We start from the raw sequence: 17,970 nt of genomic DNA on the forward strand, positions 1-17,970 counted from the left end.
AGCGTAACGATTATTTGTTTAATATAAGTGAGTTTGTCTTTGAAAACAACAACAAAACGGTGAAATAACAGTGTGATCACAAAACTGAGCGTTCGTTTTAAAGGGAAAATTTCCAAATATATTTTATTTATTTGTTAGCCTATGCTGTTGTTATTCTGTCTTAATCGTTTTGTTAATTCAAGTTTAATACTATGCAGGAGTTTTTTTTTTTTATTGTAGCCTACTATTTTATTGTTGTTGTGTTTTCATTAAAAAATAACAATGAACCGCATTCGTTTGAAAGGTTAATCCATAGGTCTTTCATTTACTTGTGTTATCTCATCCGTCTTATTCGCTTTGTTAATAACGAATAGGCTAATGTTAATTAAAATTGTTCAAAGAGTGGAGGAAGATGTTGTCAAACATTAAAAAAATCTAAAATAAGCGCTATATGCTGAACGTACCCTTGTGCACTGGTCGATTAGGCTACTTACGGAGCGGGTCAAATTGACAAATTGGTCAAATTGTTTTTTAACCATTTTTAAAACCGTTTTCTTTTTATAAACAGTAGGCTATAGGCCTACTGACTTTTTTTGCATATTTTTTTCTTATACATTTTATGCCTATAACATCATAACTGAACAATTAAATGTAGCTGTATAATGAAAATAATGTTTACTTTTCCTAAGTTAACTTTCCCTTTAGTTTCCTATAGACATAGTTCCCTAGTTTCCCTAGTTTCATTCATTTTCTGTATCTTCAACAACATTTTCCTCAATCTCTGAAGCATCCTCTAACTCAGAAACATCTTCTTATCAGTATCATCAAAACCTGTGAAATTACTTATTTAAATGTCAATCTTTGGGAGCTCATTTTTCCTGCTGTCTATGCCAAAGTCTTGTGCCACACTAAGCAAAATTGTGGGAAAGCTCATTATTCACTCATATGGGAGTGAGAAACAAAACATAACAAAAACATACATCAAATAAATGTTTTTTTATTTATTTATTGGCTCTGTAAAGCTGCCTTTGAAAATCATAAAAGGTTAAAAGCTAGGTATTTCAGATATCTTGAATATAGAAATGAGAGCTTATTTGTTATCAAGCATGTTATCATCAGCAACTTTGCATGCATGATCATGATGATAAATGAAAAAAAGTCACAAAATACCAACAAACAAAGGTTTAATATTATTGAAACAATAAATGATGGCTCATTTTTACCATCTGTGGCTGACAAAATATTTTGTCAATAAGTGGAAAAGCTAATTTTAGCTTCATAAGGTTGTAAAAAAAAAAAAAAAAAAAAAATATATATATATATATATAACCAAGCAATTTTATTATTTTGGGTCAGTAGCCTACAGTTGCATTAGAGCGTTAAAATGTTTGGGTCAAATTGACCCGTGAACATCAGGAACGTAACCTACTATAGCCTAGTAATTTTGTTTGTATAGGCTATGTCAAAACACATCAGCATGTTGAAACTTTGCATGTTCGTCATGATAAATGAGAAAAAGTCACAAAATATCAAGAAAAAACCATAGGTTAACCAGTATTTCCAACAACTAGAAAGGGTTCTTTCACACCTGCTTCTGAATCGCACTAGAGTTCGTTTTCCCCCTTGGTGCGGTTCGTTTGGGCAGGTGTGAATGCAGCAATCGCACTCGGGTGCGCGCACCAAAAGCGGACCAAACAATACGCTTTCAAACGAACTCAGGAGCGGTTCGTTTGTGGTGAGAAAGTGATCCGACCTCGAACAGACCCAACTGCCAAAGAACCGCGCATTTTTGGACTAAACCAGCTGCCCGCACGTTAATTCTGACAATCGAATTGCAGAAATATGTTCAAGGCCAACGAGTGATGTGGATGTTGTCACGTGACTACATTTTGGTTCGTTTCATCAACTGATTCGGACCAGAGCAATCAGTGTGGTGTGAAAAGGAACCAAAACGCCTGAAAAATGCTACAAAGTATAATTTTCTCCCTTGGTCCGGAATGAACCCCATACAGAAATGTAATATATTCACATATATGTGAGACACTGTTAAATATATTGAAATATATTTTGAAAATATATTTTCAACATGCATAAAAATTCAAGCATAACAGTTGATCTACATGTTGCATGTATAAATATGTGTACATGTATGTGACAATATATTTCATGCCTCATGTCATATGAAAATACATGAGGCATGAATAGTGTCACATTGTCACAGATGGTGTTGGGTTATGTTTCAGTTTCTTGTCATGTGCTTCCCTGGTTTGTCATTTCTTGTGAACCTGCCATGTACTCCCCTGTTCATGTGTCTTGTTCTCATTGGTTCATTGTTTTGTTCACAGGTATATGGTCACTGTCTCAAAGAGCATGCACAAAGTCCAAATTAAAAAATTCCCCATCGTCTAAATGAAACAATTCCCCATCGTAAGTACACATTGATGGCCTAAGACACGAAACGAGCGGTTTGTGTGAGAAAACGAACAGTATTTATAGTTTTTAACTCTTGTACACAACAATGAAAAACCCCTTACAAAAAATAACTGCAGTACAATGAAGTACAACTGCAGTAAAACTGCAGTTCAAAGCAGTATAATTGCAGTACAATGAAGTGCATCTGTAGATTTGCACTGCAGTATAACGAAGTATAGATACAATATAACTGCAGTACATTGAAGTTCAACAGCAGTAAAACTGCAGTACAAAAAGTACAACTCCATTATAGTGAAGTATAACTGCAGTACAACTGTAGATCTGCTGTATAATGAAGTATATTGAAACCAGATTGAAACAATAACACTGATGCACTGATATGCATGTGAAGACTTTAAATGCAAAAACCTCATCTGACTTTTTTTTTTTAATCAGGCTCCTATGTTTAGGTTTAGTAATTTCACTTTAATGGCAATGAGGTCATTTTAGTTGTCATTAAAGTGAAATTATTGAAACTAATAAAGGAGCTTTATAAAAAAAAAAAAAAAAAAAAAAAAAAAAAGCTTATTTAAATAAATAAAAAACCTTCAGATGGACTTTTTGGTTTTTGCATATGAAGTCTTCATAGGTCTACCGTTTGTACTGCAGTTATGCTGTTTTGTAAGACGAACTCTTTTACCGCCCGCATAAATTGCCCGCACGTGACCAGATCTTCTTCCTTCGCGCGGTCGTTGTCCTCACAACGAGTCTCGAGATCAGCTGATGCTCATTACGGGTTAGGGGTCAGTCAGCGTATTTTCCCGTAGTGTCTGCTCCATAAAATACGGTTTGGTTGATTATTCACTGACGGCATCATTCATATACGTTCATATTTGTGGACTATCACAATTAAAACACAAAGACATGACAGAAATACAACCCGTGGTCATTCACAAGTGGAACGGAAGAGAGGCGTTTTCTGGAAGAAAAGAAGTTCAATAAGCGAGGTTGGCCTTGTCAACTCATTCAGTTTAGCGGTGAGTATAACGTGCTAATGCCCTCAAATCTGTTTATTTTAATTTTAGAGATATGTAAAAAGACTTTAAGTAACGTTATATGTTATTCAAACCGGTGTGAGCAAGAGGAAACGCGCTTACTGTGTTAGTTTTACACTGTTTTGTGTTCTGTTTGCAGCATTAGGCCTATTTCATGTTTTTAATCACTGTAACTTACACAAAATTCAGTTTATTAATGATAATGATAATTGTACTCATCTTTGTTTTATGTTAGCCTAAATTGGTATCACTTTATAACAAGAACTAACTATGAGCAATACATTTGTTACAGTATTTGTAAGTTTGTAACTTTAAGGTTAATAAAAATACAGCTGTTCATTGTTAGTTCATGTTAGTTCACAGTGCATTAACTAGGCTAATGTTTACAAGGTTTTAATAAAACATTAGTAAATGTTGAAATTAAAGATTAATAAATGCTGTATAGGTGCAATTCTTTATTAGGTCATGTTAACTAATGTAGTTAACTAACGAACCTTATTGTAAAGTTTTACCGTTAAATTTCTTTGGAATATCAGACACTACTGGATATACATAAAAAATACAAGCAATTATGTTCAATAGTTAATTGACATTAATGTGCAGAAAAAGATTTTTTTTTTTTTAAATACTTCTTATTGTGTGATTGCTATTTTCAGGAAAATGCTCTGGTAACAACTAAAAACAGAAGATTTAAAAATGTAGGCTAATCCAACAGAAGATAATGGGTGAAACAGATGCACTCACAGTATTTAAAAATGATTGTGTCTTTCTGCTTTTCTTCAGAAATGCATGTCATTGTGCAAGTTGTGTAGACTGTCAGTGGAGTGATAAAAAGATCTCAGATTTCATCAAAAAGATTAAACGAACGTCTTGGATTGGAACGACATGAGGGTGAGTAAATAATGACATAATTTTCGTTTTTGGGTGAACTAACTACTTTAACTACCGTTCAGATATTTCAGTATCGATATTTATCGAAATATCAATATTTTTGACAACACTACTATAGAGTAGTATTGCATCCTTCATATCTCCAAAAAGTCTTTAGTTTTATATTTATAAAAGAAAGATAGGCTGTACCGAGTCTTTCCGGAAAAAAGCGAGCGTCTGGAGGCGGGCCGTGTTAAAGCTGTGCTGCTAACGCGTCGATTGCTAACATAGACAGTATATGATTGCTAACAACACACAGAGACATTTGAAGCAGTTTTACTCACCGCCTGCGACCGCGAACCTTTATCATTGCGACTGCTCGATCCTTAAGCATTAGACGATCTGCAAATCCATTGATCTGGGCTTTGTTTATAAAACAATCATTGTCGAAATGCAGGGAACAAACAGTCTTGCACATCTCCATTTTTGCCCCGGAAAAACAAACTCCATCCACTGTTCCTAACGCTGGGTTCTTTGGGAACGGTCTCGCTCTCCTCTGGTCGACGTGTGCGCGGGCGAGCTTTTCCGGGAGAAATGCTCATATAAGGAGTTCCTCTCTGGTCTACGTCATTAGATCCATGATCGAAAAAAATCAGCCGAAACTTGTACCAACCCGGAAGTAAGATTTTCGGCACAGAAAATTCTCTGTTATTCGTCTAAAATATTTTTTTTAAACTTTGGCCATGTTTAGCATGAGAATCCATCTCTTTAACACTGTAAACAACTCTGAATACATGAAACACCATTGTAACCCCCTCCCCCCCCCCCCCCTTTTAGGTTAAGAGTCTATTCGTGTCTCAGCTGCGAAGCTGAGGTCATGTTCAGCCTCGCTCGGTGCGAGCCTGCGAGGGCATGCACGGTGAAATGATAGTGTCTGACAGTTATAACTTATTATTATAACTATATGACAAAAATAATTGTCTAAATTATGTTGCATATTCCTCAACAGTTCTTGTGATGATATCACTAGTTGACAACATAGTACTATTTTCGGAAATCATAAGCTATGATATTGCGCAGGTGCACGTGATGCAGCGCTGTCAGAGCTGACAGACTCGAGTGTCAGACTCATTTCAGTGCAAAATAATTGTCAAAAATGATTTAATATACTGCAAATAGCCTACTAGTTGTTTATGTTTATTTATAATTCATTTAGGCGGAAATCACACAACGCGCACGACACGTCCAATTCGCGAACTAATGACTCCTTTGAACCGATTAATTTTAATGAATGGTTAAAACAACTGATCTTTCCAACAGTGAACTCAGGAGACGTTTGAATCGGTGTATAACTAATCAGTAACACTTTATAATAAGGTTCTATTTATTACATAAATTACATAAAAAGTACAGTTTGCTAACTCAAGCTTAAACTTTAAAATAAATAAAACCACTTTTTTAAAAAAAAGTAAAACATTTTTCCACACAGTGCTATCAAGAATCGAGAAAAAAGAGAGAAAAAAGAATCGGATCGATAATCAGAATCGTCAGTGGCATTATTATTGATAAAATGTTATCAAATCCCATCCCTATGTGAAGACAGTAAAATTATAATTAAACATTAAAGAACATGCATGTTTTTTAATAGTTTTTTTTAAGATTTAAAAGATTAAAACATTTTGCTAACATGCTCTTATTGTGTGTCACTGTCAGTCTTGTTACATCAGTGCAAAACTAGGGTATGCAAAATAATAATTATTATTATTATTATACATCATTCATCAGCATGCATTGATTAATCCCATGGCATGTATAAAAAAAACAAAGTTAGTCTGCACCCCTGCCCCCCCCCGACACTGTCACCTTTTTTAGTGTGTGGAGTTTGCAGGTATGATTTTTATCCATATCTTTCACATCTACTGCAGTCAGATTCACCCGTTTTCACTCTGAAGCAGGGCTCCAGACTAACTTTTCCACTGGTTGCACTGCTGCCACCAACTTTCTCAGTTGGTCGCACCTTCTTTTTTGTTTGTTTTTTTGCTACATGCCATGGGATTAATCAATGCATGCTGATGAATAGTGGTCTTAATCTGCATACCCTAGTTTTGCACTGATGTAAAAAGACTTGACAGTGACACAAGACCTCATGTTAGCAAAATGTTTTCATCTTTTAACTCTCAAAAAAACTATTAAAAAACATGTATGTTCTTTAAAGTTTGATTATAAATTTACTGTCTTTACATAGGGATGGGGATTTTATCAATATCAATGCCACTGACAATTCTGATTATCGATCCGATTCTTTAACGATTCTCTTATCGATTCTTGATAGCACTGTGAGGAAAAATGTTGTCATATGCTTTTCAAAAAAACAAGTGGTTTTATTTATTTTAAAGCTTGAGTTAGCAAACTGTACTTTTTATGTAATTTATGTAATCAATAGAACCTTATTGTAAAGTGTTACTGATTAGTTATACATTGATTCAGACGTCTCCTGAGTTCAGTGTTGGAAAGATCAGTTGTTTTAACCATTCATTAAAATGAATCGGTTCAAATGAGTCGTTAGTTCGCGAATTGGACATGTCATGCGCGTTGTGTGATTATCCCAGCAGTTAGGACATGGACATCCAAGATTTGTGTCAACACAGAAAACATTTCATCATTAGATAGTTTTTTTCGTTTAATTAAAGTGTTGTTTTATGTCAGCTGAATGTCCGGAATGCTTTTCAGAGAAGATAAGGCAACTTATTTAGCACAATTCACCCAGCGGTAATTCAGGAAAAAAAAAATCTCCGAATGCTCCACATGAAACTTTGGTCTTCCGACCTTTTACCACCGTGTCGATTTATTTTGATTAAAATGTGCGAGGGAGAGAGAGCAAGACAGCGCTTAGTTTGTAGACGGTGAAGTCTTGTTTACACTTTCGCCTGCTCCGAAGAGAGTGTGTGCGCGCGCAACCGGGTCTCTCTCTCTGCTCGTTCAGTTAAACATGAAAACATGTAACGTTAGTTCATCTACATTACTCACCGATCAAATAAGTCTTTGGCGGGACAAAAATTAATTTTGGCGGGCGCTAAAACAAGTTCAATGCAGGAAAATTCATGCGTGAATTTAACTGAGTTGTACATGACCATGCACTCGCACAAATGCGACCACATACAATTTTAACTCGCACATTCTCAAAAAATGGTCGCATATGCGACCATTTTGGTCGCAGTCTGGAACCCTGCTCTGAAGGAATCACTCACATTTTCTGTGCACTTGTAATGACACATCAAGGATGTTAAGAGGCTAAAAGCAGGTTTAAAACTTGCCCCATTGAAGTCAACAGGGTGCAAATTTTAAAAATAGAATAACTCGGTGTAGGCAACACCGATTTGTGTCGTTGTTCTCTGTACTGACAGCACTCCAAATGTACAAAAAAATGAGCTCAATGTTAAAATTGACCGGAGTTCTCCTTAAACTATTACTCTAATATTAAAAATGGTTGATATTTTTTGCAAAAACATTGATGCATTATTATTATTAACTAGAACTTTTATGACTATCTTATTATTTTCATATTTCCTTATTGTCCGTGCAGAGGCCATTTCATTTCATTTTATTTATTTTTTCTTTGTGAGGTGCATGTTATTCAGACATTTATTTATTGGAGATGAAAGATCAAGATGAAGACAATGAAAGTCTCACAGCAGAGAGCACTTATGGAGAAGATCCAGAAAAAAGACTTGCCACAACCATACAAGGACATACGTGAGGACATATCAGACCTTTGAGAATTTGTTGTAGAGAGTAAGATCTGCACAATATGTGCCTTATTATTTACGTCTCTTAAGATCTAACATTTTAGGAATATTTTATATTTCTTTTGCAAATTCCTTCGTACCCTCAATGTGAAGTATCTTGTTGATTTTGCATTTAAGAAATGGGAAACATGGAAGAGTCACTTCGTGTTATTCAACAGTCTATTGCGGAGCTTAAAAACATGATAACAGCACCTGGACAGTACCCAGTACCATCAGACAATGCAGCCAACACTAGTGTAAGTTTCTCAGACACCAAATCACTTAAATTCTTTCTTTTGATATGTAGTTTTCTTTGACCAAAAAATAACTTCCTTGTTTTTGATTATTCTAACTGTTCTAATACTTTTCAAGTTTTTTAAAGGAGTCATACCCTAGTATTACCTTGGATACCTGCTGTATTATAGTCTTTCAGGCCCTTCTAAAAAAGAAAAGTGGAAAAAAAATAAACACAGAGCTCCTCAGACCCTTATTTCTGTAGGCATTATTGTCTCGCGAGATCTGATGCGATATTTTGGCTGTCATGGACGGTCATTATAATAATGCAAATGAGGGGCGCGTTGATTGGTTGCAGGAAGGAGGGGGGTATGTAACGGGGACCGCATGTAACGCTTTAGCATATCATTACAAACTGACATCATGGCGCAAGTTGTGAATGAATGCGACCGGCTTCCCGGCCAGTGTATAAGTATGAGGCTCCGTTTAGGGCTTAAATCAAACTTCATTCACGCACACATATATGAAACACGCTTGCATATATAATAAGTAGTCACACATACATGTATATGAACCCTCACGCACATAAAGTTACTCATATGAGACACGAGCACAGCACACACACACAAATATAAGACGTGAGCACACACACACACAAACTAGACGGCGCCTCATATATAAGCGTTAGGCAATAAATAAACAATAACCGAATTCATGATGATCTCAGTCATTTGTTTTTTGCAAAGTACGTTAGCAGCCATTCCCCATACCTCGAAGCTAATACTCCCGCCAGTGTTGTGCCTGAACGCGTTCATTGAACGATAGTTCATCAACTCGTTCATATTTTGGGCGAAAGTGAACTGAACGTACCGCATTACTGCCTGATGAACGTTACTGTGAACTCGTTCATTCTGGTGTCTGTGAACGCCACGCTCTCTCAGTTTAACTTCGTTCAGTAGGATGCCAGATTTCTATAAAGCCTTCCAGGCGAAAACCCACCTAGATGCTGTTTGTTACACACAGTAGAGCAATAAAAACACAGTCTCACCGTTTCAATTGCAGGCAATGTTGTTGGAATGGCGCTTTTCCCGAGCTTCGATGCCAACTTCGCCTGATATTGCCCCAAATTTGTGAAGGATTTCGGCGTACAATGTTTAGCACAAACACGTAACGATAAGCCAGTGGGAAGGGTTGAAGGAACCGCGTCATTAAAAATTTATTTAATCCACTGGTCCCTGATAGCTAGGTCCGTTCTTGGTAGAGAAAACACATTTACATGTTGATTCTGGCAGTCAACCACAGAGCAACTCATGTGTGCACTTCGTTTCTGCATCTTTCGCGACTGAATATGAGGGGGAGAGGGGAGAGGGTAAGGGCGAGCTTCCTGCTGCGCTGTCCATATATGGCATATCCTCCCCCGTCGTGACGTCAAGACAGAGAAGAAATCAAAGGGTGTTTCTCAAAACCAAGAATGCAAAGAACGGACTTGTGTTCTTGGGGAGAACGCTCTTGCTAGTTGTTCTTGGAAGAATGAACTCACAAGGTGACGAGCACACAGAACGCCGCTGACAGTTTGAGACGATGTGTTCTTGCTGGTATTGCGCAATAACACCCCCGCACAGACGCCGTCTGCAGTGCCCAAACATAACGAGAATTATTGACGGTAACAGCCAGGCTTTATCGCCCAAGCCTACCCCTCAGCTCAAGGGATTACTCTACAACTGTACACTATGTAATGTATATTCATAACAATAAAGCTACCTACGCTGAAGATTCTCACTTCCGAAAACGTTTGAGCGCATTTTCGAAAAATGCCAATATTTGAAATCTACACAGTTGATTTCTCGCATCAAATGTTCTCAGAAGTGAATTTAGCGATGAAATTGTAGAAAAACGACTTGCTGTATTGACCTCTCGTTCCTCGAATGCCGAAATGAATGCTGGGATATTTCTGCCGTCAAGTTCACACAAGTTACCAACCAATGCATCCTCGGTAAAATGGGCGTGTCAAGAACACTTCCGGGATTTTTAACCGTTCTTGCCAAAATGCAAACTTGTGTATTGGGACGGTACTTGGGCAGCGACTGATGACGTTTCACAAGTCCACAAGAACGCAAGTACAGACAAGAACGCATATTGAGAAACGGCCAAAATCTCGTATTTGAGTGCGCGTGCACGTGGGCTATTTTACAAACCCTGAGGTAAACAAACGCTTCACTTTTAAATATCGGCTTCCCGGCCAGTGTATAATCGTTAGGCAATCATAACATACATTGATTCTCGTGGAAAAGTGAAGATTGTAGGTGATCACTCCTTTAAGAATAAGCCTAACCCCAGTGAGTGTTTTTACAATATACAGACACACACTAGTGCTGGGGATCGATACAGATGTCCAGATTCAATTTGATTCCGATTAGCAAGATTTCAATTTTTGGTTCGATTTAATAATTTTCATAAAAAAAAATTGTGATTCTCAATTTATCCAGAATTGTGCATCTTTATTGTATTATAAAAAAAATAAGGTTATGACACCAAACACCATTTGATTTTTATGAGCCTGAATATTCGAATGCATTATTTTTGAAAAATGCCCATCACTACTTCTTATTTTTAATAACAAAGATAAAATAAAACGTTATCTGGTCATTTTTGTTGTTGTATCCTTAGGTTGAAATCTATCCTGGATCAGAAGTGTTTGTGTCCAGAAGTGCATGGAGGGCAGCATCATGCCAATACGTCCACTTCTATGGTAAGGTGTCCCCTCTGTAGTGTTTTTGACATGGAGACTCTTCTCCGAAGCAACCTTAGAGGTACATTTACAAGTACTAATAGTAATATACCATTATACTTTAAATGTTTCTTCCTACAAGTATCACTGTTTCCGGTATTTAGGTGGAAAATCCAAGACCGCATGCGGTGAAGAGGCAAGAGATGGCCTGGATCCAGGGAAGGTCAAGGCAATTATGAGTAAGTTTATTACTGTTTAAACGTATGACTGAACCATAGACTGCAAATATAGAAACCTCCTGTATTTGAGCCTGTCATAAACAGCCCTGAAAGAGACATTTTGACGGGAAAAATTAGTGAAAAATTACATGGGTTTTGCTTTCTTTCGCAAATATTTTGTCCTCCCCCGAGAATTTTTTTTGCATTCCGACCGGGGGTTAAAAACGGGGGAAAAAATGTAATAGGTTATGTTTACAGTACCAGTCAAAAGTTTGGAAACATGACTATTTTTAATGTTTTTTAAAGAAGTCTCTTATGCTCATCAAGTACAGTAATATACATCAACAGTAATATTATTAAATATTATTAATAATTGTTCTCTTTTTTAATAAAATGTAATTTTGTGATGCAAAGCTGAATTTTCATCAGCAAGTACTCCAGTCTTTGGTGTCTTATGATCCTTCAGAAATCATTCTAATATGCTGATTTATGATCAATGTTGGAAACAGTTGTGCTGCTTAATATTTTTTTTATAACCTGAGATACTTTTTTCAGGATTATTTGATGAGTAAAAAGTTAAAAAGAACTGTATTTATTTAGAATAGGAATCTTTTGTAACAATATACACTACCGTTCAAAAGTTTGGGAACAATAACTATTTTTTAAAGAAATTAGTACTTTAGTTCAACAAGGATGCGTTAAATTGATAAAAGGTGATGGTAACGATTTATATTGTTAGAAATGTTTTTATTTTGAATAAATGCTGTTTTTTTGAATAAATGCTGTTAACGTTTTACTCATCAATGAATCCTGAAAAAAGTATTCCAAAAAAATATATTAAACAGCACAACTGTTTCCATCATTGATAATAACTGAGTATCAAATCATCATATTAGAATGATTTCTGAAGGATCATAAGACACCAAAGACTGGAGTACTTGCTGATGACAATTCAGCTTTGCATCACAAAAATAAATTACATTTTAAAGTATATTAAAAAAGAGAACCATTATTTTAAATTGTAATAATATTTCATAATATTACTGTTTTTTTGTTTTGTTTTTTTGTTTTTTAACTGCAGGCTTGATGAGCATAAGAGACTTCTTTCAAAAACATTAAAAATAGTAGTGTTTCCAAACTTTTGACTGGTACTGTATATTTAGTTATTTTATATTTTAATATACTTTCAAATATAATTTATTCCTGTGATCAAAGCTGAATTTTCAGCATCATTACTCCAGTCTTCAGTGTCACATCCTTCAGAAATCATTCTAATATCCTGATTTGATACTCTACTAAATACTTTGGTATTTTTCAATGTTGGAAATGGTTGTGCTTCTTAATATTTTCTTTTATAACCTGTGATACTTTTTTCAGGATTCATTAATGAATAAAAAGTTAAAAAGAACAGCATTTATTCAAAATAGACAACTTTTCTCACAATGTAAGTTGTTACTAGGGATGTTAACGATTAATCGATTAATTGATGATAATTCATTTAATCGATAAAACTTAAGCAGGTTCATGCTGCTCAAACCTTCATGTAAACACCTTAATCGATCCGATTGAGCTCGATCCGAATGAAATTTCGATCGGATTGAAAGGGGTGAAATGCAATGTGGCGCCGCATGATTAACATCGCGCAACATCAGCATCACACGTGCACACGGAACACACATGTAGGAAACCTTGTGAATTACAGCCGTTTCACACCGCAAGCGTGAACGGTGCATATTTTTTCAGCATCCATGTTAATCAATGAGTGCATTTACACTGCGAGCAGGAGCGTCGTGTGAGCAGCAGTGAAGCGGTTTCGGCGCTGAGTCTATTTTTGCTGTGCAGCTCACGCTCAATTAAAATGAAAGCACACAAAAACTGCCTAAACTGCACATAATTTGCATGTCTAGTGTGTTAAGTTTTAACAGAAGTGTTTGATGTCAGAAAAGAAAATGAAGACTCAAAAATATTTCTAGAAAATGTACCCATTTAAACTTGTCTTAATTATTCAGTTTGGGTAAAACTATATAGTTTTATAGGTTTGGCCAGAACCTAGTGGCCTTGGCCTTGGTATTTGGGGGGCCTTGTCATGGAAAAGTTTGGGAACCCCTGATATAAAGTAACACTAGCCAAAGGATGACAAAAATGAACGGATGCTGTGTTGATGCGTTAATTATTTTATCAATATTTAATCAATTTAACGTGTTAACATTGACAGCCCAAATGTATTTATTCCATAATCTCAGCATTTTGTACATAATCACATAGCCTTGACATCGCGATTGCGATATGATTAATTGTGCTGCACTAATGATTACTGAAGGATCATGTGACACTCAAGACTGAAGTAATGATGCAAATTCAGCTTTGATCACAGGAAATAAGTAAATTTAAAAATGTTACACTATATTCAAATAGTCAAACAGTTAGGCTATTTTAAACTTAATTTTAATTAACTGAGCATTGGTGTTTTGGCACAGAGTTGACAACTCAGTTGCGGTCCGTGCGGGCATGAATCTCAGAGTTTGTGGAACCATGTCAACTGCCTGTTGCTTGTTTATCTTTGTTTTCTTCGGAACAGGTGCTTGGAAATGTTCATTGTCACATCTGTAAAAACAAACAAAAAACAAAACACTTGAGCATGCTCATAACACATACACATCAAAAACACATCAAATAAACTGTAGGTATTATTATCATTATCAATCACTAATGGCCATGGATTAAAAAAGACAACAGTTGTTGTAATTTCATACAAGAACATGTACTTTTGTATTATGACGATGTAAACAATTGCATTTCATCAGTAAAATATAACGTCTGTTTACTCAGTATGATTCTTGATCACACTGAGAACTGAACGACACCTGCGTTCCCCTCTGCGAGGTGCTGGAGAAGGAGAGCTTGATGCAGCCACATTCCTAAAAAAAAAAAAAAAAACACGCATTGTCCAAAATAAACTGATTAATGGTTATGGACGCATAATGTATGTATATATCTGTTGATGGGCCATAGGACAGAGAAATAACTATTGATGGGCCATAGACCGCGTCACCGCGAGTATCTGTTGATGGGACATAGGCTATAGACCGCACGCATTTAGAGCATTTCAAACATGTACACCTGTATTCACAAACTTCTGTGCATAAGGCAGTATTTTACCATGATAAGCTGGGCCATAGGCTAACCAAAATCTAACATTTTATACATAAAAATATATTGTCTAGTATTTAAACAGTATCACATTTTAACTGAAGCTAAAATATATTTGGACCAAATCACATAGGTTATATTTACATAGATATCCGCAAAGCTAAATTAGGCATAAGGCAGTATTTTAACATGATAATCAGTGTCAGAAGCTAAACAAAACTGAGCTAAATATATTGTGTATATTAATATGTTTAGTAACTTATCACATTATAAATGTTTACACCTGAAAGTAAACATTTCTAGTTTACAAGAAAGTAAGGGACACTGTTAGGCAATATTTCTCATAAGATGTCAAAAGCTAGCCAAAACTAGGCACAATATAGTCTGAAATTTATACAAGAACTATATTATCAGAAGAAGAATTATATAACACCAAACAACTTACTCCGTATCCTTGGCAGGATCAACTCTTCAAAATACAACTGTTCGTCATCTTGAGTTTCAATCTTGCTCTGAGGAAAAGGTGAATTCTTCCTCGCTGTCCAGAATCCTCTGAAGGGCCTCTTTACCGGAGTAGCGTGCCATACTCAAAACGCGATGAACTATCAGTGAATCTGATGAAGGAACTTTGTGTTTTTGTATCATTGATCAGGGGCATGTGTGATGCATATAGATCACCTAAACTATTTACCATGTGAATAGCACCTGGGGTATGGCGGCCTCAGCTCATTAGAGATGAAAGGAGAACGAAAAAACTGTACATCTCCATGGTTTCAAACGGATTACATAAAATGAGAATATTTGTTTTTGATATGAATTACTTAATTTAAAAGTAGACATTCCAAGCTTTATAAAGACATCTCTCATGAAAGTGTGGCTAATATTCGCTGAGTTACAGTTTATTTTCAGACACGTTTTAGAATGGACTTCACTGACAGAGATGGCAGAACTCGCATCATGTTTAAACCATTTCTGATGACCAACAAAACACATATCTCCGACTGGTGGAAAAACTTGTAACTCCATTTGAGCTTGATTTGGTCAAAAATGTAAAAAATGGCATTAAAAAGCATTAGATTTAATTTGAAGATACCTGCTGAAACCCTGTTCTGTCATTAATTACTCACCTTCAAGCCCCAAAAAGGTAGTAAAGACATCAGTGCTTTGTGAAAAAAACATAATTTGGCACTTTATTTACATATAATCTCCAACGCTGTCATGATCCTGCCATCTAGTCCTTGAGGTTCTTTAATTCTTGAGGCAGGATCATGACAGACCCATGTTTTATGTGGACACACATTTCCTTTTTCTGGGCCATGTGCTTGTGTTGTCTCATCATCTAGCCCCGCTCTCCTTGTTATCCTTGTTTAGTCATTATTGTTTCCCCATTATCACCTGTTGCCCTCATTATTTGTTCCCTATTTAATCCCCTCATGTCTGCTGTCTTGTGTCGCTTCATTGTCATTCAATGTCAAACTTTGTCAAACATTGTCAAACATTGTGTGATCACTCTGTGAGTATTCCTGTCAAGTGGATTGTCTAGTGTAGTTCTGATCTTGTATTTGCTGTTTGTTTATTGTCTAGTTAATTGTCAAAGTCATAGTCCAGTTTAGTCACACGTTGTCCTGTCTAGTCTTGTTTTGCCCCCTCGTGGGTTTTGTTTTCCCTTTTATTTGTATATAATAAACCTAGTGTGTCCTGCAAACTGTCTGCTATTGGGTTCATCCTTCAACCTCATAACAAACGCACGTTCACACAACGTCTGCCCTTGCTGCTCTAGTGGAGATGAATATTTTGTAAATAAAGTGGTAATCATTTTTTTTTTTTCACAAACAAAATACTTGACTTGTCTTTACTAACTTTCTGGTGCTTGTAAGTGGTAGTTGCGTAGAATGTCAATGGAGGGAGAGATAGCTCTCAGATTTCTTTAAAAAGATCTTGATTTGTGTAAACGGAATGTCTTACAGATTTGGAATGACATGAGGATGACTAAATAATGACAGAATTTGCATTTGTAGGTAAACTAACCCTTTAACCATAACCACTGACATCTTGTATTGTTTTGCAGATGCTGTCATAAAACGTCACGAAAAGGCAACTGTTGGACAGTTGGGCCAGGCCATTAATTCCAAGTTGGCAGAACTGAGGTTCCAAAACAAGAAGAAAGAAACAGTTTTATAATAACTTTTTTTTATTATAAATGTTTTGTTCTACAACGTACACTGCACACATTCACACCCAAACATCTAGATACTTATTAAAAACTTATGATTTCAAAAGTTAACATAACTTCAACTAAATTCGTGTTTTCAGTATAGTTGTGTGCAATTTAGGTTGTAGAACATAACTCAAAGTATCCTCAAGTTGTTTACCACAGGCTTTATTTAGCTTGATTCATGTTTGAATCAATTCATGATTGATGTTTTAAGTGCAGTTAATATTACAGTGCTATGCATAAGTTTAGACACCCATGCTAAAGTTGACTAAAAAGAGGAATAAAAAATCATCTTTTGGAAATTGAACTTAATGCCTTAATTTAAAAAATTAGGAAAAATCCAACCTTTAAGGACACCAATTTTCTTTGTGAATGAATAATGTATCGTAAATAAATAAATGTTCTTCCTTAAAATACAGGGTGCATAAGTTTGGACACCCCTATGTTAAATTCCCATAGAGGCAGGCAGATTTTTATTTTTAAGTATTTTTTATTTAATTTTTTTAGGATACTATGCATCCTGATAAAGTTCCCTTGGTCTTTGGAATTAAAATAGCCCCACATCATCACATAGCCTTCACCATACCTAGAGATTGGCATGGGGTACTTTCCATAAGATCATCTCTCAATGCAAATCAAACTAGCTATTAGGCTAACTGAAATAAAACCATGCCAATCTCTAGGTATGGTGAAGGCTATGTGATGATGTGGGGCTATTTTAATTCCAAAGGCCAAGGGAACTTTATCAGGATGCATAGTATCCTGGATCCATGAAGTAACTGGCCTTTAAAAATAAAAATCAGCCTGCCTCTATGGGAATTTAACATAGGGGTGTCCAAACTTATGCACCCTGTATTTTAAGGAAGAACATTTATTTATTTACGATACATTATTCATTCACAAAGAAAGTTGGTGTCCTTAAAGGTTGGATTTTTCCTAATTTTTTAAATTAAGGCATTAAGTTCAGTTTCCAAAAGATGATTTTTTTATTCCTCTTTTTAGTCAACTTTAAGTATGGGTGTCTAAACTTATGCATAGCACTGTATATGTACTTACTTTACCCTGTTTGTCAGCATCAATAAAAACATAATTTTGTGTAGTAGTGTGTTCCTGAATGCAATGTAAATATTTACATATATGGAGACTATTTGCATCAAGTGGGAGTAAATGTGAATATATTATATGAAAACATGTTTAGGTTTATTTACATATATATGAAGTATACTAAAAGGAGCACTGAATATTTGAGTATGTTTCAGAATAGATTTACATACAGTATACAGAAATCTAATGTTAACAAATATTAGACGTTAATATATGCACA

The 17,970-nt window shown here is 35.6% G+C and overlaps 1 protein-coding gene across 4 annotated transcripts; it reads left to right on the plus strand.

Moving 5' to 3' along the window:
- The first annotated feature begins 2,732 nt into the window (after positions 1–2,732).
- Positions 2,733–16,919, plus strand: LOC311306910 (uncharacterized protein). 4 transcript variants are annotated; one of them, XM_084435536.1, is made up of 7 exons: positions 2,733–3,428; positions 4,230–4,337; positions 7,940–8,069; positions 8,240–8,358; positions 11,003–11,084; positions 11,228–11,302; positions 16,500–16,919. In XM_084435536.1, exons 3-7 carry the CDS (start codon positions 7,985–7,987, stop codon positions 16,610–16,612), a joined length of 474 nt encoding a protein of 157 aa, XP_084291662.1. In that variant the 5' UTR covers positions 2,733–3,428; positions 4,230–4,337; positions 7,940–7,984; the 3' UTR covers positions 16,613–16,919. The 4 variants fall into 4 exon arrangements, with proteins under 4 accessions (XP_084291662.1, XP_084291661.1, XP_084291663.1 ...); XM_084435535.1 differs by having other exon boundaries at positions 2,734–3,428; positions 7,985–8,069; XM_084435537.1 differs by having other exon boundaries at positions 2,741–3,428; positions 7,985–8,108.
- Positions 16,920–17,970: the final 1,051 nt, after the last annotated feature.

This window comes from Rutilus rutilus, assembly GCF_951802725.1.
Source record: "Rutilus rutilus genome assembly, chromosome: 17".
In the NCBI taxonomy this organism is placed as follows: domain Eukaryota; kingdom Metazoa; phylum Chordata; class Actinopteri; order Cypriniformes; family Leuciscidae; genus Rutilus; species Rutilus rutilus.